Source organism: Armigeres subalbatus, chromosome 2, assembly GCF_024139115.2.
Source record: "Armigeres subalbatus isolate Guangzhou_Male chromosome 2, GZ_Asu_2, whole genome shotgun sequence".
Taxonomy (NCBI): Eukaryota; Metazoa; Arthropoda; class Insecta; order Diptera; family Culicidae; genus Armigeres; species Armigeres subalbatus.
In genome coordinates, this window is record NC_085140.1 from 25,206,218 (window position 1) to 25,232,521 (window position 26,304).

Consider the following 26,304-nt stretch of genomic DNA (forward strand, 5'->3'; position numbering starts at 1 on the left):
ATGTTGTACAACTTGGACTCCGCCCCAAGTAAGTCCGCCCATTTCAGTCTCTACAAGCGGTTGACGAACAGTTGTTCCAACCAGAACAACAACGAGAAATAATATCAGCAAAAATCATTTCCCTAGTAACTTTGTGCTTGCGCTGATGGTTTCGTTGTTTCCCAAGGGAGTTTTCGACAATCGACGACATAAATGGATGGATCATTGTGGCCACCGGGTGGTCCCCTGAAAGATTCGGAACATCCGTAAAATTCGTAAATTTTATCGTAGAGCGGCGTGATTTTTTTCTAAACTTATTGTTATTGAACCCTGAGTATGGCATTGATGTTTTGACCACACACAACCATTGTGGCAATGCAAAACTTCATCGTTAAGCGACGGTATTTTTTTAAACCTACCATTATCGAATGTTTTGACAACATAGGAACCATTGTTCCAAGGAACCACAGGAACCAAGATCCGGAACATCGGTAAAAATGGTCAATTCGAAAATTTTATCGTAGAGTGGCGGATTTTTTTTTAGAATTATTTATTGTTCTCCAGGAATTCTTTCGGAAGTTCCTCCAGAAATTCCTTTGGAAGTTCCTCTAGGATTTTCTGCGGAAGATCTTCCGGGAATTCCTTCGGAAATTTCTCCAGGAACTCCTTAGGAAGTTCTTCCAGGAATTCTTTCGGAAGTTCTTTCAGGAACTACATCGGAAGTTCCTCCAGGAATCCCATCGGATATTCCTCTAGGAATTCCTTCCAAAATTCCTCCAGGAATTCCTTCAGAAGCTCCCCCGAGAATTATTTCGGAAATTCCTCCAAGAACACCTCCGAAAGTTTCTCCAGGATTTCCTCCGAATGTTCTTCTAAAAATAATTCCGGGAGTTTCTCCCTGATTTCTTACTAAAGTTCCTCTACGAATTCCACCGGGATTTCCTCCAGGAATTCATCCAGAGCATCCTCTAGGAGTTCCTTCAAAAGTTCCTCCAAAATTTCTTCCAGGAATTCCTCAGGAAAATCCTCCAGGAATTCCCTGAATTTCTCGGGAAGTTCCTGCCTGAATTCCTCTGGAAGTTCCTTCAGTTTTTTTTTAATTCTTTATTAGAGTGATTTTTTCACTGTTAGAAGTTCATCACTAAAGTTCCTTCAGTAAATCCCCCGGAAGTTCCTCCAGTTATTTCTCCGAGAGTTTCTTCAGGAATTCCTCCGGAAGTTCCTCCAGGAATTCCGCCTGGACATTTCACCGAGGAATTCTTGGAGGAACTTGCGCAGTAATTCCTGGAGGAACTTTAGGTGGAATTTCAGGAAGAACTTCCGGAGGAATTCCAGGAGGAACTTCGGGAGGAATTTCCGCAGGAATCCAGGAGGAAATTCTTGAGGACTTCCTGGAGAAACCTGCAGAGGAATGCTAGGAAGAACTTCTGGAGGAATTTTTAGAGCAACTTACCGAGGAAATTCCAAAATAATTCATGGAGTAACTTCCGACTGAATCTAGAAAAACTCCTCTTATTTGTGTCTTTCACCGGAATAATGTACAACCTAACGGATAGCTTGCGGAGGAATTCCTGGACGAACTTGACGATTCATGACATGAACTAACATAATCCCTACTGTTCTGCTATATATAAAGCAGTCATTCCTATTTAATACTACTACTTAATTAAAAGTTTATTTTAATATTATTGAAATTGAATTAAATCCTGTCTAGAAATAATTAAAATCTCCTAACGTCAAATGAAAGCTGATCGGCAAATCCGCATGCATTGTGTTTTGCAACAGCGGCAATTATGCGGATTTTTTAGTATTAACTGTCGACAAACCGCTTGCCGTTTCCGTTCCGTTGCCGCATTGCGTTTCCCCCTCAACTTCTCTAGGAGGGGCCAATAATTTTACGAATCGACCACTTTTGCGAATGTTCCGGATCTTCCATGGATCCACCTGGTGGCTACATTGGTCCATGTGTGGTCCTATTCCATAATCAGGGTTCGACGACAAATGATTCTAAAAAATATCGGCGCTAAACGATGAAAGTAAAGAATTGATCATTTTCAAGCGTGTTCCTGATCTTCCTGCAGCCAAATTGGTGACCACAATGGTCCGAGTATGGTTCACTACAACAATTCCACACTCAGGGTTCGAGAAGATATGATTTAAAAAAATTCTGGCGTTCCACGATGAAATTACGAATTGTTCATAAAGACTATTTTTACGGATATTCCGGATCTTCCTGGGGACCACCCGGTGGCCAAAATGATCCGTACTCAAGGTTCGACAACAAATAATTCTAAAAAAATTCCGGCGCTCTACGGTGAAATGTTTGGAAACCAGAAGAGACAAAAGCAACAACACTACACACAATGCAACTTGGTTGTACAACATTTGACTCCGCCCGCCCGAAGTCTGAGCAAAATCAAGCGGTTTTGATTTCATCCGACGAACTTTATTAGCCCCACACACGTTCCGACATGTTGTACAACTTTGACTCCACCCCCAGGAAATTTGACTCGGTCGGAGTAAAGTCGGACCGTCTGTGGGCAAGTTATACGACAGTACAACTTGCCCACAGACGGTCCGACTTTACTCCGACCGAACCAAATTTCCAAGGGGCGGAGTCAAAGTTGTACAACATGTCGGAACGTGTATGGGGCCCCTAAAAGAACTGTACAGGTACTCCTCGCTCAATGATGCTCACGCCGGAGATCCGCTGGGCACCACGAAAGGCAGGAAGAAGCAACAGTCTCTGTTCCACGATTAATCATCAGAGCGGAATGGGAAGTGCCCGCCGATTTTCGTCAAAGAGGACCCGTCGGACCTTCGCCCCGACCTCCGGAAACTGATCGCCCAGAGCTTGAAGTACACCTTTAGACTGTTCGTCGAAGGTGTGAAAATAATGACAGAAGGAAGGTCTCACTTCGACAAGGTAGTACCTGAATGCGAAACGGTTCCAGTTTTACACACACGACGTCCCCGGCAGCTAGCTTCTCAAAGAAGTGCTGCGTGACCCTCGACGACGTGGACGAAAAAGAGCTGAAGAAAGTTCTGCAGGAAAGTTATCGGAAGCCAATCAGCATATACAAAATCCGCCGGCATGACACTTCCCGGACCTACCGTGATCAGCTTTTCCTGGTGCACCTGGAGCACGGTACTACCACAAGCAAATCAAGGCCATCAACAGCACCGTTGTCGAGTGGACAAAGTACGAGCCCGCGCATCGTAACGTGACGCAGTGCATGAACTGCTTCGCTTCGGCCATGGCACGCGAAACTGGTTCATGAACGCATGATCCGCTCCGCTCTACACCCCGGAGCAGCTGGCTCCGATATTTAGTCAACTTCATCGTGGCGTGCGATCGCACGTCGTCGGCCGAACTACGAAGGAATATAGTCAAGCTCACTCGGCGGCAGGGGCAGTTCATCATCGCCCGAGACCTGAACGCAAAGCACCAATCGTCTCAAACCGTCCAACGGCGATGTTGAGTGCCACTACACCATCCTGAGCCCTGACAGCCCTACCCGGTTGACATGGTCCGGGGGTCCAAGCAACGCTCGACATCTTCATCTCCAACATGAACGATCAAGTTTCCCAACCGGTCGTCTTCCAGGAGCTCAGCTCGAACCACTATCCGGTGATGGCTAAAGTTGGAACTTCGGTGAATCGGTACAAGCTAACCCGGTATAATTATCACCAAGCCGACTGGGATCGGTTTCAACGATGCGTGGATGAGAACTGCGACTACTAGCGGCATCCGGTGTTATCCGAAGACTTCGACAAGCAGCTACACGCCATCCAGGAGGCGCTCTCCCTAGCCCGCGTTTGCACCATCACCGGAATACATTGTGAGTTGTCAAAACGATGTACGCTGTTAAATCAAACATGAAGATACATTCAACTTATCTGTACCTTAATTTAAATAAACAATTCAATTTTGAAAGACGCATTGATGTCACATGGTAAAAAAATATGCAACTTTATGATTTTGTTTCGTGTATGCAACATGCACTGCAGTATTTTTTGGTTGCTTGTTTCCAAATGCCAAAAGTGTACTGCAATGCAATGTTAATGAAACATTGATCACTATTCAAACGTTTTTGACATCTTGAAGCAACTTTTTCGTGCTTTGATGTTTTTCCAATGCCTTTTGCGTGTGCTACTTGGGTTCTCATAATCTGATGAATTTTATGTCAACTATGTAGTCGGCCAACGGGATTCAGCCAAATGTTAAAAAATAAAATGTTGCTTGGGAATCTTTCGGGTTCTTGTCAATATGACAATATTGATCCGACGTGGCCTTCAAATCGTGAATACCCCGTTTTCATCTTCTAAGATTGATCCGACGTGGCCTTCAAATCGTCATCTTTTAAGATAAAAACGGGGTATTCACGATTCGAAGGCCACGTCGGATCAATCTTGTTATATTAACAAGAACCCGAGGGACTCCCAAGCAACATTTTAATTTTTAACATTATAGCATTAAAATGCTATAAAATCAAGAAGCTTGAGGCGTTGCATTTAGGGGAAAAAATATTAAGTTTTTAGTGGAACGTCTTCACCTATCATGTGACGAGTTGAGTACTAGTACTACCTATTTCATTCAATTCCACCACGTTGTAATCTTCACCGATACTTCACAAGTACGAGATACTGAAGACTGCCTTACATTTGAGGTTGGAATACGGATCAGTAAAAATCACAACGCGGTGGAGTTAAATGGAATTGTACTAAACTCGTCTAATACAGGTGGACTTATTTGGACCCAACTAAGGAATTGCCCACCCCATAAGCCCTCCGGATCCTAGCCAATATGGCCGGAATGATTCGAAGTGGTTTTGGTAACGAAGACACTTTATTTTCATCTTCATTTAGCAAAATCATAAAATTTGAGCAATCACACGACCTATTCAGACTCTACCTCCGAAGTGTCCAGTTATTCGACGGAAAGCGATTTAAATGGAATCCAAAAAATACTCTGGGACCAATCTGTGGGGTAAGACTTATAAATTGTAGTATTTTCATATGGAACTTTACAAAAATTCCCCAAGAAAATCAGGAAGAGCTTCCCTTGGAAAATCAGTGGAATTTTCGGTGGAAATTCTTAATAGATAGTATTTTAGTTATTCAAATCAGCTTGACGAATTACAGATCAGCGGCGTGACAGAATATCAACGCATATATTGTCAAAATTCGTCGAGTTGTGTAGAAGATAACTCTACGACTATCAGAATCTCTTGTCAAATTTTTGGGACCAACACATAACTTTTACAGACATTTAGTGTACTAGATAGATAAAAATAGATATTTTTATGGTGTGCGGATAATGTTTACTTCTGTTTTTACTCACCCTTACTCGATGGCCTTACTTAGCTCAGCTTAGCTTAACTTGATTGACTATACACTTCGTGAACACTTGCTCGTCGTGATTTGCCGTGAGCCAACAAATATTCACAGCCCACCATTTGAATAGCCTTCTTGGGATTAGAAAACCATTCTCACTGTACGTACAACCTTCGGAGTTTCACTAATTCAAATCCAACATCGATGTGGGGCGTGGGCCACGTTCTCGCAGTCAATTTGTGAATAGAAGAGGAAAATTTGTTCGACACTTATAGTTACAAAAGACCGAAGAAACATCTGTACTTCCGTGAGCGCCACGGGAAATGGATAGTTGGCTAGATGAGAATGTAATCAATAAGAACTTGCCTTGGTAGGCGACCAAATATTTTTTTACAAAGTTGTGTCAAAGTCAAAGATATCACACTTAAAATAAATCGCCGAATTCGATAAAATTTTTCCGAAATCTCAACACCAGAACTGTTCGGTAAATATTTTTACTGATTTTCGGTGATTGTTTAAACGTGCACTCAAAAATTAGAAAAAAAAAAAACAGATTAGTCCACCTAGCGGTGATGGTGACTTTCTCGTTTTTTCGAGTGAATAATTTCTATGCACTTTTGGTATGAAAAAAAAGGATTTTGGCCATAACTTCTGAGCCCATAATCCCATAGTCCGATCCGCCCAATTTTCAATAGAAAACAATAAGATAGATAGGATTCTGCGTCAAATGCAACTTGTTGCGAGCAAATCGGTAAAAATGAGTGAGATTTATTTGTCCACAGACATACACACACATACACACACACAGACATCACCTCTATTTGTCGAACTGAGTCGATCGGTATATAACACTATGGGTCTCCGGGCCTCCTATAAAAAGTTCATTTTTGGTGCGAACATATAGCCTTTACGTATACCTACTTAGTTTACGAGAAAGGCAAAAAGCTGAAAGTAGAAGCAGGAGATTTAGAACTATTTTTCTCCTGTTTTTCTTTACTAAATTTTCATGAAGGCAAACCCGCTTTTTCTCAAAATATGCATTTGTTACAAAATCTTCACAATCAAAATCTGTAACTAATAATTTTCGAATCTACTGTTTCGTAATAATTTCCTACAACTCTAGGGTAAGAATTTTGGGTTTGATTAAGATTATCCAAATAGTTGTTTTCTACTTGGATGATTATTTTGTAGCACAATCAATTCCAACTATGGAGTCATCATGGTTTATTCTTAGTACAGCGTAGCAGCAATCGGATCGATAATTTAATTACCTGAAATGAAGCCGCTTTTCACTTGATTGGTGCCAGCATTGGCAAATGCAGTCAAGTGCAAAAGCAATATCGAATATCCTCTGGCGACGAGAGTGGTGACAATCTACCAAGCCGTCATCGCGACTACAGTGTGTAACGCTTGAATCCCAACCGTCTAGAGAAGCTTATGCAATCATCAACCCACAAAACCAATCAGAACTGAGTTGCTCCCATTCCAGTTGAAACCCTTTCAGTTTGGTTTGTCGTGAAGCTGATCATGTTCCCACACCACAAAGATCAACAACACTGGCGAGTCCAACAATATTCATATTGATTTATTTATTAATGGCATATTACAGATGTACATTACCAGCGATCCCTTTTACTTTATACCGTGTAACATCTGAAAGGTCAGACGCGGGAAATTCGATATCCTTTAGTACGTGCATTGGATTGGTTTTTCATTACACTCTCGAAGCCTGTCGTCATTCACATTCTTCAACGCTTGCATGCCACTTATTTACATTCAAGTAGCAGCACTGGTCGACTTGGGAGCTCAGTCGTGCGTTTCGAAGCAGGTATCGATAAAAAGGACAACAAGCCAAGCGAAAATGCTCATTTCATTTGCATTGCACCCTGGATAAGTCCACTTATCGAGCCCGAAAAGGAAGCCAAAGAAAGTGCCAAGAAAGTTGTGTTTCGAAGAAAACCGGAGACCGCCCGTCCATTTGTATGCTCAATATCCCATCCATTTATAACTAATAACTTCCAAAACTTCACAGTCTTCAGCGGTTTGCTTTCACTCATCATTCTGAAGGAAAGTTGACAGCCCTCCAAGCATACAGACGAAAACGACTTGCATCGTCGCGTCGTCGTCGGTCAGTTCAAGGAACAGCACAACGTTTTTTTAAACCGCTTATCACCTCGTTGTACCCAATTTGTTTCGTTTTTCATTCATTTGAGAGAATTTGAAAAACAATCTCTCGTTTATGGCAGCTTTTGCATGTGACACCGGAACCCAAAGGTTAAGCTATGAAAGTAGAAAATAAAACAACTGCCGCTAAAATGTTCATTCACTGGTCATCGTTTCAATGGAACCGTTCCCATTTACGTCTCGGTTGGTACTCTTCTGCATTTCGTTCGTGTATTTTTGATTGGATATGGTGATGACCACCTAAGATTGTCCCAAATTCGTTCAAACTTTCAACATTTGATCTTTATCGAGAGGTATTACTAAAATTTTAAGCTTTGATTCACCATCAGAATACAGATTTCTTTTGTTGGACACATTCTAAAAGTAGTGCTTGCCCTTAAAATCAACAGCATTGTTCAATGCTGGTTTATTATTTTCTGGTATCTTATGTCTTTGAAATTTGTTTTGATTGTGTACTTGATGTCAATCGGGGTTCTGATCAGTTAAAAAAACAATCAACAGCAACAAGTCAAGCATTTGAGCACGAACAACACATAAGACACTCGACGGATTGGTGCAGAATTTTACGTGATTTCAAAAAGAAATTGCTTCACTAGGAAAAGAATCTATTATATCTCGCTTAACTTTTCAAAGGACCTAAGTAACATTTTTTCATTGTTGAGTACTGCAAACAAAAGCTTTCGTATTGGTCTGTTGATGGCAATCTTCAAATTAATTTATAAAAATATTACTCAAATCACTTTGAAAATTAAGCGAGATATATGATAGGGCATGGCACGGTCATACGTCTAGACGATTAACTCCAATGACTCGAGGAGTTCATCCCTTCCTATTTTTCCCGATTTTTGGAGTTTTCCAATGCAAGTTTTTTCAAAGGATTCTTCATGTTCCTTCAGAGTTCCACTTTAGTATCAAACATACTTTGGATAAGCCTTTATAATTCCCTTTCTTTATACACGAGAAAGGTACAATCAACCGTCTTTCCACTTTATAACATTATAAAAAACACATTTGTTTGTTTGCACTACCGTACCTTAGTCATAGTTCTTCCCTGCTGCTGATAATGTCGCTGGTGTGTTGCACTGTTACGACTCTCCGCACCACGTTTGATCCAACCTCTTAGAATTGACGACCGCCTACGATTAGCACCACTTATATCAACACCTTTCACCGATCCGGGTTCCAGTTCCAGATCACTTCCAGCACCACTAGTTCGAGAGGCCAACGAAGATACCACCGTGATGACTCTGGAGACCATCGCTACCCGAGCCGAATAGTCTTCTGACGGCAGATAAGTCCAGCTACAATGTCATCCCCCGTACACGGTGGCAATCTTAATTTCGTATTGTTTGATCACTCAGAAAAAAAAGAACGAGATTGAATTATACCGCGAGGAAGTTCCACACGTTCCAACTGCAATCTGCTCCCGGCCCCATGCTCTGAGCTCCGTTCGTAATAAATAATGCGCCCGAGAGCATTCAGCGCGACTCGTCTGCCATCAGTATGTAACATTTACACTATGGGAAGGGTATTGCAATAGATTATAGAAACTACTTTCTAAGGGATGTTCTCTCACGAATCGCATAAGATTATGTGTTTATATGACTAATTGGTTCAGAGAAAAGATTTCAAAAAGTTAAAGTGAATTTCGTAGTATATTAAGTTGTACCTGCTGAAGCGACTTTGTGTCGTTCTGAACAAGTAGCCTAGTGCTGGTGTTGGGTGGAGCTCTAAGAAGACCTCCCAAGTAACATTTTAAGTTTAATATCGCTCTTGAAGACTCTTGAAGACTTTACTCTTGAAGATTGTTATAAAACCAACATAAAACCAAAATGTTACTACCCTCCGGTGAAACAGGAGGTCAAATAAATCACATATGAAAAGATATTCCCCATACAAGATGATTGGATGTTTAGAATATCGAAGTGCAAGTCGCACAGCTGGTTGCAAAATGGTACACAAATTGTGGAAAAGCCAGCATTGAGTGGCTACCTTCTACCAAAAGGCTTTGGCACCACCAACGAACAAGAATCCGCCTTCATAGTGGTGGATAAAACACTCCAATGTATTTTGTAACCATCATCCAATAATACTCAATACGAAGTAGGTCATGAAGTGAAACGGTCATGAAAAAATATCTGTCCGTCATTTTTTCTGTTCAAATATTTTTCAATTTGGATTGTCTTTGGCTCAAGTACTTCCATTTGTAAAAAAAATTATGGCCATGAATAAGGATTCGCCGAATATGTTGCCGTTCAAACATGTAATCCCTCTGACAAACTGGATAGACCATGCGTCGGTGATTTCGTTTAGGTATTGAAGGGAAACCGTGTGTTGCTGAGAAAAAGGGGTACTGAAGAATCGTGCTATAGGCGACATATGATACGATCCAGTTGCAGAGAAGGGCGAGCAATCAGCTGACAGGGTGCACGGTTGAGCGGAGGAAGATACAGGAAAGCCAAGATGCACGTGGTGAAATGGCATTTGACAGGTAGTTGGACTGTCGAGCAAAACGAAATATATAATTTTGCTGAATCTGGTATGTATGGAACGCGGAATGGGCGATTTGACGAAATAAGTAAAATAAGTAAATAAGTAAGTAAATTGGAGCGCAAAATTTTTCTGTAGGTCCGCATGAGTAATTTCGCGTCTTCATTATTTCTATTGAATCAGTATATACATATTACCATTCTATTATTCTGTTTCATTGAACAAGTATCCTTAGTTGAACCACGTTTAATTTTATAGATATAACCTATCTATTCGCATTATGTCACTTCTTCTAAAAGTCATACTACATTGCAACAAGAGTGTCAGTTATAAAATATTAAATTTTATTGTGCCACTATATTCAGCGATAAAACCAAACTGTTTGTTATTATGAGAACAGTCTCGGCGAAATTGCAATGTTATAAACTCGATTTTTTCAACTTTAAATATTCTAAAACTTGACTTCTATACAAATAGTAAAAGACACATAAGATTGATTTGTCAATGATTTCAATATTGCTAGATAGCTTTCATCATATATGTATATACATACTTCAGAACCATTGCACGAACTCTTTATTTTTGAGCACAATGATTTCAAAGTTAAACAGCAATTTCTAATTCTGATCGTGATATTCTCGTGAATAAATAACCCTATCAAATTATGGCTCATGGAAGTTTGATGTTTTATATTTTCACTATGTTTGTAGAATTCACATTGTTTCATTACTTCCTATGTTGATTAATTGATTAATTATTTTAGAGCGTCTTAGGGGAAATGCTACAAGGTTAAAAGACTATTATTCTTCCATTTACTTCCACTATTAATAGTGGAAGTAAATGGAAGAATAATAGTCTTTTAACCTTAAAACTTCATATGTATTATTTGTTTTCAATAAAAACGCTCATGTCATGATGTATGATACTGCCATCCGTCTTTCTATTTCATCTTTCCAGAAATCAGGAAGTCTATTTTCGCGATCTTTGAACCAGAACAAAGCGTATTCCCCGATTTAAGTCAGGACATTTTTTGACGAACTGTTGGTTCTGCACCTCTGAAAACTGTATAAACCTGAAACTAGCTGGTGTTGAAGAAAGGTCAAACTCAAATTGAAACTTGGTGAGAGAATTCCATTATATATATATATACAAAATCATATTCAAACTATATGATTACATATATAACATTAAAACAACCATCAGGGCACCCGATTGAAGCCGATTGGATAGAAAGAGTGGAATCGCCAACTTCCTATTGTTAACATCTCGTGGATAAAGGGCGGGCTCTTCTCCCCCTCTATTGGGTCAATCTGGGAATCGAGGGCTAGATTATATTATAGTATGTACGAACTTTCTTCTGGAAGGAGATTCTCTATTCATCCCGTGGATTCGCATAAATGTATCTGCTTATGGAACCACCCCACCCATTTTTGGCCTTCATACACTGCCGCTAACCGCAAGTCGAGCACATCTGTATATGGGTGTCCATATACAGATGTGCTCGACTTGCGGTTAGCGGCAGTACAGGAGTTTGATGAAATACAAACAATAATATAATCATGATCAAATCGTTTGTCAGATATGGCCAGTGCTATCGGCAGGTGCCTTGCTACAATAGATGGTAGTATCATCATCATCATCATCCAATAATACTCACTTCCCACGCGAAGAGCATAAACAGAACCAGATGATACATTCGTCTATAGACAAGCAGTGGAATCACCCTCGCCACGTTCAATAAAGTAAAAAAATCTGTCCGATAGCAATAGGGGAACTGGGGGTAGGACGCCCACGTTAAGGAAAATGCCATTTTTATCAATGAAAACCACCATTTCAGCCAGTTTTCATCAGCGCATACTGAAGAACAGCATATCTGCGACTGACTACCGATAACAGATATCTATTTGTCCATTTTATTGCACAGAAATTTGATTTTTAAAAAGCACCCGAAAAAAATGATTTTGAAACCATGCGGGTGAGATGCGCCAGTGGATGGGTTAAAACGCGCATGTGCTTATCGTACTGATTTTCATTTTAATTGCCTACATTAAGGCAATTAACCGAATATTTCAGCTGTTTCGGACATACGAAATGAGCATGGGCGTAATGCCCACACCGACCTCAGAAGTTTGAAGGCCCATAAAATCGTTTTAAAACCATTTTTGACGACGATTTCGTGTGGAACATAAAGAACACGAGTAAGCAGCATGGCTCATGGCTCAATTATTAATTTATCAATGTATAACAGCGACAGAAAGACTAAATTCCACCGAGCTGGAATTGCATCAAAACACGCAAAAATCGTTTTTTCGAGTTTTTCATGTATAACTAGAGAAAAATCATGAAATATATGTATCCAATGGCAATATTTTTCATTGCTTTATCGTATAGACTATTGAAAATAATCAAAATGGGGATATTTAACCTTATTCAGGGGTGGCGCGTTTTAACCCCTATGGGCGTGCTACCCCCACTTCCCCTACAATAAGAACAATAAGACCTCTGATGGAAAAGATGGAATACCGGCCGAGCTGCTACAAGTTGGGAATTGACCGACTGAACGAGAAAAAAATCCACCTAGTGATTGAAATAATTTGGGTGGAAGAAGAAATGCTTGATGGCCTTGGATGAGCTATCTACAAGGGCACAGACTCTATTGATCGCGGTATAACACTCCTAAATACAGTCTACAAGCTACTTTCTTGAATTCGGTCTGTGGCATATAATGCTAGAACATGTCTTTCCGACACAGCTTATTGGACTGATTCGGGCGAACTGGATGGGTCCAAATCGAGTGTCAGAATATTTCGTGGGACATCATATTTTAGACTGAAAAAACAGGACTTATCATAAACTCTGTCAAAACTAAGTACCTGGTGGCTGGCAGAGAACGGCAGTCTAAATGGTGTTGATCCAGAGGTGGAATGGATAGAATGCGATTTTAGGTTGTCGATGAATTCATGTGATAATGACGTTAGCCGCGAGGTGAATAGACGTATGACGGCTACGAGTAGGACTTGCTACGATTTTCGTAGTCAGTTAAAGTCTCGCAGCTAACAAACATGGATGAAAAAAGCTCTGTTCAAGTCGCTGATTCGCCCAATCGTGCTGTATGGCAGAAGTATAAACGTTAAAATATACAAACTATCGAGCTCTCACTCGAGCGGAAAATACTACGTTCAATACTTGCTCTGTGTAAAATGTTGTAGTCGCATGAATCGCGGGTTTTATCAAGTGTACACAAATACAGGCATTGGAAGGCTGATAAAATACGGCAGATTACAGTGGAGTGGATATGTAGTGAAGAAAGATCAGCAAAAGTGAAGTTTAGCAGAGAACCTCGAAGATGATGTCGTTTTCGAAGTAGACACCACACTCGTTGGCTGTCCGCCATCGAGTAAGATGCACGTGCGCAGAGAGGCCTATGATTGACCACATAGGAACGAGTGAGCTGAATATGACGGTGCTCTTTCAAACGCTTCCAGGCTAAATATCTAACAAAATCGGAAAGGTACTTCGAACAAAGGAATCATCTACTCTAAAGCCCCTTTTCAGGCAAAGAATGGATCGTCATGACCCCGGAAATTCTTGAGCAGTTCTAGAAGAGAACAGCCTATGCAGGTCTGACCAAAAGCAGCTTCTGGGATGGGTGAGATAGCTCTCTTTTCTCCCGGGCCCTAGGGCGTGTAAGCGAGGTAAGATTTCGAATGATAGGGAATCTAAATAAAAACTTTGTTGTGAATTCTTCACCTTGATTGTTTATTTAGCGGAATGGACGGCAATGGGGTAAAATGGTGATGGCTTAGTCGATTAGCTGAGATGACGGATTGGATGAGGAAGAATCTTTAGAAATACGGGGAAACCACGAGTGCCAAAAGTGGGACGAGACCCGTGTGTTTTAACTCGGTCTTGTGTAACGGTAGTCAATATTTGTTTTTGAAGTTCTTTGTAAATTAATTTGTAAATATAAATTTCTAAAACTGTATATATATTTCTTTGCTAAATGTTAATAATTATTCTAGACTTGATTCAAATTCGTAAATTTCGATACAACACAACATGGAATACCAAATAAAACGAACCGTGTAGCTGGTGCAGACTTGCATGCAATTTAAATAGAACGTTGCGTGAAGAGGTTAGTTGCTACGCCTGAAACGCATAAAGCCCCTTTGAAGCGGATCACCATTCGTGACACCGTTACATAAAATCCAAGCGATGAGAAAGGGTTCGACTTGCAATCGGGAATATGAGTAGCAGACCAAACCGCTTCGAATGGGAAGGAGATGTTTACAATCTATCTCTTACAATCAGGGTCAACGTAATCCGTCGCGCTTCAATTTCCGGTCACATTGCCAAAGAACGTTAATCTGAGGATTATTTGCAATCGACTCGTTCACTTTGATCATGACCGTGGTGAAAGAAGGGCGCGATCCTTTAGTTTGTTCCGTGGTGTAATTGGTTCGTGAATTTAAACGTGAAGTGTTCGACAGGCTAATTGATCTTTTCTGTGTTCCCCGTATAGGCTAGCCTAGTTGTAAATTGTGCGGTAGAGTTTTTTGTGAGCTGTGCGACTGTCTTGTGTGTTGAAGGTAACCAGACCAAGAATTGAGTGTCATTAGTATAGTCTAATTGTGTCATTGACCTATCTGTGACAAAGCCACCGCCTGCACGCCATCACCATTGCTCGTCGCCATCGCCAAACCTTGCCACGCTCTGGACTTAAGGTTTCCCGCGTTGACGAAGGTGGAAGGGAGTAGCAAGTTGCTAGCAACCGTCAACTGCACTCCACCCGGCGACCCCCAGTCAAACTCCGGCCGATTGAGTCGGCCCGAACCGTAAGTCTTTCGAAACCTTTTTTTTCCGGACCCGTTCGCGGTTCCGAGTGTGCTGTAGTCAGCAAGAATAGGCGAACCGTCGAAAAATCCAGTGAGAGTCCATCGCAGTGGCTGAAATGGCCGATTAGAATAAGTCGTTGCATGCAAGACAAGTGATATCGAAAAGCGCTAGAAGTAGAAAAAATAGCACAAGCTATGGAAGTGAAGGGGACTAAGTAGGCCGGCCCAGAGATATGATTTGAAGCGAATTATAAAAATGTCCTACCGAAATAAACTATGTTTTTTTGGTTCTGTAAATTGTAGTTCCTAGTTAGTCAGATGTGATTGAGAGAGTCTGAGTCACATCGAATTTTAAACCACCCAAGAAGTCAGATGGGTAGAATATTGCGACGCCACTTAAATGGAAATGAAACATTGTGTTTTTCTGAAATTGGGAAGTGGCTTTAATGTGACTCGATGTATTGCCAGTATCTTCAATGCAATTTATTAGGAACAAACACCTATTTGAAAGATGTTGCGCGTGCTGTTTGGGTGGTCGGTTACGCGTGTTCCTGGTGTGTTGAACTATTCCCGGACTGGTTCATTAACCAGTTTATAGCCGGACAAACTAACACGACGGGTAGTCCTCTTCGGAGGTAACGCGTAAGCCATCCGTTGCAAAATCCTCCAGGAACAGCCGCGGCACTGCGACCACTACACTTGGACGCGCACAATGGGCACCGCTCGTAGAACGCCGTTAGACCAAATGGGGTTCGCCAGATAGCTTTGATCAACGGATGTCGGCGAGAAACTGGGGCTAGCAGTTTTTAACCCCGAAGACCTACTTTGTCTGGTACCACGGTACTACTGGCTACTAGACAATTGTAACAGGACGCCGACTAGCAAGATGGATTTCTACTTAAAAAAAGCGTTCTACGGGATTTTCGCTCTTCAAAAATCCTTAGGCGTACATCGTCTGAAAGACGTTCTTCTTACAAGGAGCGCTTTTGACGTAGGACTACGTCTGTCTTTTCTATATTGGTGTACACTTTACGATTGCGAACATCGGGGACCGTCACGAAAATATGATAGACTTTAAACACTTTAATATCTCAGCCGTTTCTCGATGGATTTTCATTTTTTTTGGGCCATTCGATCAAGGATTAGTCAATGCTTCTTTGCATTCAATCGAAAATACTGATTTTCAACTATTTATTATCGATAATTGAAAAAAACTTTAGAAACATGCATCACTAGCACAGACATCAAAAATCAATCACTTGCGGGTTTGGATCTAATCCTCAGTTTGAACAACGTTTCACGCAGAGAAGAAGCATCAAAGCGATCGCAGCGGAGCGGACACAACGCTGGTAACATTTTCAACGAAAATCCATTGGTGGTGGTCCTCGGTGTGTTGCTGCAGATCTTCAACCTCAACGAACCAGCGTTTTATATGAAGAAAGGGATGACTACAAAAATAGCACTGTTGCGATTCCGTGCCACCAGTGGGCGATGCTTTTATTACACTACATTTATTACAAATTGTGGTGTCAATTAGTTGTTGGAAAGGCGCATTGGGGAAAGAAAATTGGTTCTCTAAGGACTAGCATTTTCTCAACAGAAAGGTTTAATTGCAAAAATAGACTGTTTCGGTGGCAAGCTGCTTTCAAAGAGCGGTTTAACCATTTATAAGGCAGCGGCAACTTTATTGCCACCAACAAATTATACATTTTTCTGTTTATTAACAAGAGCTCTACTTATTATTTCCCATGTAGTGGGTATACTTACTGCCTAGTAATCCCCCAAATGAATTTGAGCCATAAAAATAGAAATGTCAATTTGAGAACGATTTTTTCACGAACAGATCGCAAGTTTCGAGTGGAAGATGGATTTTCAGTTATAATTTCGTTGACAAATGACGACAAAGATATACTTTTTCCCATTGGTAATAATTATTTTGAATCTCATGTGTTGAATGCTGTGCCTTTCTTATATATTTGGTTTTTTGGATTGTTGACGAAATTGCTTGGGAAATAGAGTGCAAAACAATTTTTTTTTCACTTGTGGTGCGTTTTCCAGCTAGGACTCTTCGCTAAAAAATGTAACGTGTTTTGTTTTGATTTGTTTTACGTAGAACCTAATTTTTAAAAATCATTTATTTAATTTTGATGCATTCCCTCCCGTTTGCAAGCCAGTGGCAAATAACATTCTCCGAACGGTCCGTTGTCTGCGACCCATTTTGATCGGGATGCCACAAAGGGTGGTTGGACATTTGATGCAGCGGAGCGGACACAGCAGTACGAAGGCGTGGGCGTAGCAGTGGCAGGCCATTCTGAAAATTTATTCCAAATGATGAAGGCTTAGCGAAAAATCATCGAGTGGCTGTCGGACAGTTTCACCGCAAGGTGCCGACAAGCGTTTGAATGCAGTTATTTGAAAGGCGCATTGGGAAAAGAAAATTGGTTCTTCTCAGGACTAATATTTTATGGAAAATAAGAGTTAATTGCGAAAATGTTTCGGTGGCATCGAGTTTGGCGTGGTAGCTTGGTTACTGTTAGTGATTCCATCCATTCAAATTAACTGCATTATCTCCCTCCGACGCACTATCAAGTTCGCTATTTACAATTGAATTTTGCACTTTGAAGAAAGATTATTTCGGATAGTCGGATCAACCTTCTTTTGTACAAAATGTTGAGTTTTGTATAAAATCAATGAAGACGCCACCTCAGTGGAAGCTATCTACGGCAACCACCCACATATCGTATATGTAATGATAAATTATATCGCATATATTGCTATTTTCTTTCTCATTCGTATATGACTGCTTCTAAAGATGGCTAAAATATGAATAATATTGTATATGATACCTGCGTATGCAATATTTACGATTGCGTTTATGAAAGTCATAAACCTATATAAACAATATCAGTTTTATCGGATCAAATCGGAAAAATCGTTTATGTATACAAATATTGTCATGCAAATCATATACCGATGTGCGTTGTACGTATACAGCTTCCACCTTCTGCGTGTTGAGCACTGAACCTTACCGATTAAATTAATTTCAAAATTACTTACTTTACTCCATCCGATCTGCCAAAATTCCGATTATAGCCGGTGTAATTTTGTGCTGCCAACCATTATCGCTCAATATCTGCGAACAACTAAAATGTAATTGAGCTGTAAACACAGCTCGAAAGTAAACACGGTGAAAGACTTTACTGATCTGATGTTGACATTTCAGAATCGTTTATACGTGGGTTGAATCGTTTGGAAGGATGCGCAATCGTTGTTATGTACGAACATTATCAGGAAAATCATAAGTTGTTATCATATACGACTCAAGCCACATTTGTACGTACAACAACAAGGCATCCGAATCGTATCAATGTAGTTCATATCGTACACTGAAGCTCTTGTCAATAATAAATCTCCATCTAGATTATGATTGTCAAAATTTTGCTGCTTTTCAAGAGTTGCTGAGTAGAGCAAGGGTAGAGTACCAGCCTTTAGTTCCAGAGGTCAAATGTTCGAGACAGGATTGTTACCATTTATTTTTTCAAATATTCACTAAGTCGTTTGATGAGTTTGATTGCCTTTTACTTAAGCGGTCGCGTGTACTCAGACGACTAATGACGGTAAAAGACCGACACTTGATTACAATTAATTGCATATTATTCGGCAACTCGGCCGTACGAAAACCATTTTTTTGTTAAATATTTTGGCTGTGCATATGCACAGCATATGTTTCGAAATGGACAAATTGATATGAAATTTGCGAAAAAGAATCCACGTGTCTTGGAGGGACTCGAACCCTCAACCTCCTACTCTCTAGATAGGCGTGATAACCCCTACACAACAAGACCACTTAAAGGTCACGTTTGCGGAAAAGCCATCAGAATCCGAGTACCAACCTCCACCGCGTTGCCGAATAATATGCAATTAATTGTAATCAAGTGTCGGTCTTTCACCGTCATTAGTCGTCTGAGTACACGCGACCGCCGAATAATATGCAATTAATTATTAATTACAAACTATGATGACAAATACCATCCATTTCGTATAGCTACGTAGTCCCACGTCACTTTTGCGTACAACCCGATTGGGCTGCCCCTTTGAGTTTTTTTAAAGAAGATTTCGCTCCGAATATTCTTAAATTATTATCTACAGGATTTCCGCGTGTTGTAATCCAAAAGTATGAAGATAATTCCCGCATTTTGTTAACAAAACATTCCCGATTGCATTCGGGCAATGTTCTGATGACCTTCAACGTTCTTTTTACAATCTGGATCCGGATTGCTTGTCTCCATCATCGTGACAGCTATTGCATTTTGTGAGTAAGCAGATTCCTACCGAAAACATTGAAATGAACGCCTTCGGAGAGAGTTCCCCGTCCGTCACGCAAACAAAATCTTCCGTATGAATTTTCTGGCCTTTTTTAGCTGAATCATGAAGATCGAACCTGCAACGGAACATCAATCGCATTTTTGGAATGAATAAATTTCTGATTAAAACAAGAAAACAGACGCGTTTTGTAAACAGAACATGCACGGTAAATGCACGACCTTCGCCTGAGTCCACTGAGGGCGAAAAACTTTAATTGCTTAAACTTAATATTAATAAAACTTTATAATTGCTCTCAGACGTCAACGAATTATTTCTTCCTTTTTCCTTCGATTTTTTTCTTATTCTTTCTTCCATTTTCCTTCTTCTTTATTATTTCTTCTTTCTTCATCCTTCGTCGATCTGCATTCTTTATTTGGCTTGATTCCTTTTTCATTCTCCCTTCTTCCTTATTATTTTCCTTCTCTTTTTTCTGCTTCCTGCTTTCTTCTTGCTTTTTATTTATCTTCTTCTTCCCTCTAATTTCTTTCTTTTTCCTTCATTCCATTTTCCTTTTTCCTTCCTCCTGCTTCCATCTTATTTTTGTCTCACTACTCACTTTTCACTTCTTCCTTTTACTTCTCACTTCATCTCACCAAAGTTGTTCCGAAAGGCTATATCTTCTTCTTCTTCTTATTGGCATTACATCCCCACACTGGGACAGAGCCGCCTCGCAGCTTAATGTTCATCAAGCACTTCCACACAGTTATTAACTGCGAGGTTTCTAAGCCAGGTTACCATTTTTGCATTCGTATATCATGAGGCTAACACGATGATACATTTATGCCCAGGGAAGTCGAGACAATTTCTAATCCGAAAACTGCCTAAGACCGGCACCGGGAATCGAACCCAGCCACCCTCAGCATGGTCTTGCTTTGTAGTCGCGCGTCTTACCGCACGGCTAAGGAGGGCCCCATATAAGGCTATATGATTCCTCCAAAAAAGAACTTTTGATAGAAGGCCATAGTCTTATATACCGATCGACTCAGCTCGACGAACTGAGATAATGTCTGTATGTGTGTATGTGAACAAATTTTGTAGACACACTTTTTGGAACTTAGCGTTATCCAATTTACTCGCAACAAGTTGCATTCGACGGGGAATACGGTCCCATTGTTTGCTATTGAAAATTGGCCTGATCGGATATTGCGTTTCGGAATTATTGAAAAATCATTGTTTTTTTTTTCCAAAAGTCTCCTCTTGGAAAAAAAAACCCTGATTAATCCACCTAGCGGCGATGATGCCTTTCTCGTGCATCGTAAAATGTATTGAAAAAATCACATAAGAAAGGTCGAAAAAGCACTTTAGGGCAATAGATCGCATATTTTCTTTCATTTTGCATGTTTTTGCATTAATTACTATGCATTGCCACCATTCTTAAAAAAAATTTTTTTTCGATTTTCAATTTTTTTTTCAATAATTCCAAAATGCAATGTCCGATCGGGATTTTCAATAGCAAACAATGGGAGCGCATTCCCCGTCGAATGCAACTTGTTACGAGTAAATCGGGTAATGCAAAGTTCCAAAAAATGTGTCTACAAAATTTGTACACATACACACATACACACACACATACATACGCACATACAGACATCACCTAGATTCGTCGAACTGAGTCGACCGGTATATAACACTATGGGTCTTCGGGCCTTCTATCAAAAGTTGTATTTTGGAGTAGTCCTTTAGCCTTTCGGTACAACTTTGTTGTACGAGAAAGGCAAAAAATAAAGGGCAACGCATTTTAATCATTGCAAAAGCATGCAAAAGATCAAAAAAATTAGATCTATTCCCCTAAAACGCTTTTTTGACCTTTTCTAATGAGATTTTTTCAATATATATCCTAATCCACGAGAAAGGCATCATCACTGCTAGATGGATTAATCTGGGTTTTCTTATTTCTTATAATTCCTTCTTATGATTTCTTCTCATTCCTCACTTCTCGCTGTACACTTTTTGTAATTCTCATTAAACTCACTTCTTATTACTCACTTATAACATCCCATTAATTTATAGTTATTCAAATTAATTTAGTTCAAAATTGATTCGCAATGACTCTTGAGAGCAAAAGTAATTTTTTGTCTTCATAAAAATTGTCCTCGTGAACATTTGTTATACCCATACCGCCTTCCAATGAACAAGCGTGGACATTGTTAGAGGAACAATCCAGAATAAATTAACACTACAGTCAAACCTCTAGCACGGGTAAAGCGTATCATTGGTACATCGCGTACCTATAGGAATAAAATAGACCCCATCTCGCGGTCCTTAGCCTCTTAACCAGCAACTCCTATCCCTATCTCCTCGTGGCGCTGGCCGGGATACGAGCAACCGGGATACGGGTAACCAACCCCGGTGGGAACTATGGTCGTATGCTGACAGCGAAGGGGGGGTGTTTCCCAAGTAGCACACGCAACATCTTCCAAAAAGTACCTTGTTTCTATTCAGGCATTCATTAGAGGCATTGGAAAAACATCAAAGAACGAAAAAGTTGCATCAAGATGTCAAAAACGTTCGAGTTGTGATCAATGTTTCATTAACATTGCAATGCAGTACATGTTTTACATTTAGAAACAAACAACCAAAGAATACTGCACTTTATGTTGCAAACACGAAACAAAATCATCAAGTTGCATATTTTTTACCATGTAACTTTAATGCGTCTTTAGAAATTCATTTGTTTGTTTAAATTAAGTTGCAAATGAGTTGAGTGTGTCTTCATGTTTAATTTAGCATCGTTAAACGTTTTGACAACTCACATTTTTTCCGGTGATGCTGCAATCAAGTAACAGAAAACCCGAGTACAAAACTTTAAAATCGTATGGTTTTTATGGTGAGTCAACATGCAGACATGTAGTCCCTTCGAAGTGTTGAATGGTGCTGTCAATCACAAAATCCATAAATCGAATCCAATTTTATATTTTTATTTTATTTTTCTCCGCTGTAGTATTTTGCAACATAATTGCAATTTTACTGCAATCGAAGGATGTTTCCGTAGGCTCCACCTCTTGCGCTTTTTAGATTGCGAGAGAGTTATATTTGATGGCCCACACGCAAAGATGGTTTCTTTCCGAATAGTTGCAACACAGTGAAATGTTCAGTAGTGAAACAAATTGTGCTGCTTGGGTTGCTCTCCGGAGGTGCAAATCCTACTAAGCATCTGTTCTCTTTGTTATGAGCGTCTCAGCGTCTGTTCTCCATGTTAGGGGCGGCTGATCATCGTTACCTGCAGGAGCTGGTGTTCCCCAAGGCAGCATACTGGGGCCCATTTTGTATAACATTTTTACTTCTGACTTACCTGATTTACCACCAGGGTGTCAAAAATCTTTGTTTGTAGATGACACGGGCCTTTCCGCCAAAGGGCGTGTCATTTGTAGTAGATTGCAAATAAGTTTGGATATTTTCTCCACTTGCAAAAATGGAAAATTTCCCCGAATGCTTCCAAAACTCAGCTTATAATTTTCCCACATAAGCCGAGAGCATCTTATTTGAAACCTTCTAGCAGACATATTGTCACTATGAAAAGGGTTCCAATTAGTTGGTCTAGCGAAGCTAAATATTTAGGACTTCTGCTAGATCAAAACTTAACTTTTAAAAGTCACATTGAAGGCCTTCAAGCCAAATGTTACAAATATATTAAGTGTCTATATTCACTTATAAACAGAAAATCTAAACTTTGTCTTAAGAACAAACTTTTGATTTACAAACAAATTTTAAGACCAGCCATGTTGTATGCTGTGCCAATATGGACTAGTTGCTGCAATACCAGAAAGAAGGCACTTCAGAGGATTCAAATTAAAATTTTGAAAATGATTCTGAAATCCTCCGTGGTATAGTACCAATAAACTTCATAGAATTTCTAATATTGAGACATTGCAACAAATGTCCAGGAAAATCATTTCCAATTTTAGACAAATATTGTTGCAGCTCCTTGTGCCTTTAGTATAAATTAGGTTAAGTTTAGTTTAAGTTGAAAACATTGTAATTCCTACATGGTTGAATTCATCCAGAGGAAAAATCCTAACTGTCAGATGCAATTGTTAAGAAAACACGGAACACCTAGTCTAAGAGATGATTAGATAATTAGCTAATAAAATTCATTGGAAAAAAAATAATATGGAATCATATGCTTCTGTGAGTCCATATTGAGTCATAAAACATCGACTCACGGAGGTCGAAGGTAGTTTAAACATTGATTTATAAACCTATACATCAGGGCTGCCCAACGTACGGCTGCGGACCGGATGCGGCCCTTAGCTCCATTTTTTGTGGTCCGAGACATTGAAAAAATGCTTTAGAATTGTCCCGTGACCTATTATTGATTCAAATTATTGGTGGAAGAGTGGATTATCGAATAAATTAGGTATCACGTAGTCAGCAAAGACGAAGTCGAAAATTGCAGTACGAGCCTCTTTACCTGTTTGTCGCCGAACACGTAGAAGATTGCTCGCAAATTAAAAGTACGTTACGTGAGAAAGTTCCCTACTCCAGATTCTACTCTCTCACAATCGATGAAAATAACGATGTTGAAAACATGGTACAGGTTAGCTGTCTTCAGATCACAGCGGAGTTAGCAGCTTTGATCCTAATGAATGGAACACACTTAAAAATACGATTGCCGAGAATCCAACAGCCGGGATCTCGGCTATTATTTCAACGAATGTCGGTAAAATTTTCGACGAGATTTCGGTAAACAAATTTCGGTAAAATATAAACGAAATTTTGGCAAATGAATTACTGAATTGCTGTATTTTTTTTCTTGAAATTTGTTGGAATCTCGGTGATAACCGGAAAAGACTGGAGACCTAAAGTAGCTTGGACTCTCCTTTAAAAACTTATTTGAAATAAAGGGAACGAAACACTCTTCTAAGAAGGAAAAAGCAATTACAAGTGTATGGTGATATTTCTCTGCATATTGCATTATTTACCAAGAAAATTAATGTACGAAAACGATCAATTTTCCTGAAGTATTGACGCTTGTCATCGAAATATAAGCATGAGGCTCGAAGTTTCTCGAGTAAATTGGGCAATACAAATAAGTTTGGGAACAATTGAAGGCTTATCCATAATAGCCCTTTTTAAATATATGAATTCAAACAAGAAACTCTGGTGTCCCTAGCTGCCACCAAATTGGTCTGCTGTCATAGCTTTTTAGGTACTATATGCATTTCGATGGCCTCCAAAACAGTCAAACAATCATTAGAGACGGCCCAGCCTCGGGCTGCAAGACTTTCTAATAAAGATACAAAAAAAATCAGCCGGTTTACCTATAATTGTAATTGTAATTTGTAATTTTATTCATTCAGTTTTACGTGATCCTACACCTGTACCTACACAGACCTTATTTAAGGAAATTTATATACACAGGATTCTGTTTTTAGACGATTTTTTCCGCTCGTATATTTGATCGTGTGTCTTTAACTTACCACCAAAATCTTTGCAACTTGTTTCAAAAAATCCTGAATAATTCAAAGAAAAATCACATGGTAATTAATATACGTTAAACATTCAGGGTGAGCGCAAAATTGAGAAATTGTAAATCGTGTAAAAACAGAATCCAGTGTATTGAAACTTTCTATCACCAATCTGTCTTCAGTTATAAGAAAAGTTCAGTACATCATAGGTGGCTTAATTCGGTTTTTATCAGTCAATCTTGAATGTTTAAACTTACTTCTCGCCGCCACCGCCGCCTGCTGCCACCGTTTCAACTCGTTTGTTTAGCTGGCCCACCGCCTTCGACTGCACTCCTTTTATCACAGAATGACACTTTGCTGCAGCTCGGGTGATGCTAAGCCTGCCTTGCTCCCACACCTACTACAACCAGCCACCACTATTTGCCCGTAGAGGGATAAACAACACTCGATACTTTCCGTTCGACAAACACGGGAAAGTGCTTCTTTCGGTAAACACAGCACAGAATGCAGAAATGCAACAAACACACGAAACTGGGTGACTCGAGCCGCGCGATCCAGGGCAACATCAGCCACGAGAGCATACGTCCGCTGGAAATACTATGCACAAGAACACGGACCCGTTGACTATTACTCGAGCTGAGAATCTTGGACAACCTCCGACCGACCTGCTGCGTGGAAAATGTTGATAAGAGAACGGGAACTCGCCACACTACTGGAACCGTTTATTTCGGACGACTTTTTTTTTGTTTGTACTCATTTGAGTCATCGCCGTCACAATCCATCCTGGCCAGCAGCGGATAAGCTCTGAGTTCTACTCACAGTTATCTATACGGAAACGCTGCAAGTGTAGGTAGGCTAGCGGCAGCACCGAAAGGAACTCTCCTGGCCGCTGCGCTGCTTTCGACAATCTTATCAGGTTGGGTGAGCTACTACATGCGTCGCGTTGTCAGTTGTCACAGCCTAGACGAGTTATTGAACCGTATATACGTGCTGGAGAGGTAGGAAGCACCGGTGGCCCTCGATGTGTTATGAGCTCACTTGCCAACTCAGTTGTTCTGGACTCTGGAGGATGATGACGCGTCGCACGGTAGCCTAGAGTTGTAATTCCAACACACATACACTGTTGGAGGGGCCAGCTTATCAGTGCAGGAGACGTTAATCACCTTGATAATAGTCGATGAGAGTCGTTTAGAATAGTGCTCGAAACCGGCAGGATATTTGAGTTTGACATTCTGGATGCTAAAGATGGGAATATCAGAGCCTCACATTGATCAACGAACTATAACCAACTTTAATAATTTATGAAGTTTCCATTTCCTTTTCTAAGGGAAATTATTAAAATTTCTTTTCTCTACTTTGATTTATATGTGTCAAAAAAAACATTGGTAGCAGAATTCTCAAACTAATAATGATTGATCCCACTTTCAGACATTCTATACTATGGCAATTAACCTGCAATAGTTTTGGAAAAACAACCCAAGTAACATTTTAAGATTTATGATTTACTACAAGAGTATTTGAATCCTACAACAATAAAACCATAGTCAAGGCATTTTATTCTTTATCGCTTCTTGGAGAGTAGTATCTGCCTAGTTGGCCCACTCTTGCAATGGTTTTGAAGGGTAAATGCAAGACGGGTTTCAAGATCAGAATATGACAAAACATGAATACGAATTCGGCACCAAAAACCTTTCGTAATCTATTTG

At 40.1% G+C, this 26,304-nt stretch overlaps 1 protein-coding gene across 3 annotated transcripts in view; it reads right to left on the reverse strand.

Annotated features, from left to right (window-relative positions):
* LOC134218282 (ras-related protein Rab-32) overlaps positions 1-26,304 on the reverse strand; it is a 54,282-nt gene that overhangs the window by 18,803 nt on the left and 9,175 nt on the right. The window contains exon 1 of one of the 3 annotated variants that reach the window (XM_062697214.1): positions 24,856-25,617. The exons of 1 other annotated variant lie outside the window; for it this stretch is intronic. Coding sequence is in view for 1 of the 2 variants with exons in the window: in XM_062697213.1 (XP_062553197.1) it covers positions 8,534-8,758 (225 nt within the window). In the remaining variant the exon portion in view is untranslated. Of the gene's footprint in view, positions 1-8,533; positions 8,924-24,855; positions 25,618-26,304 lie in introns of those variants that run through there. One more of the 3 variants, XM_062697213.1, reaches the window with a different exon arrangement.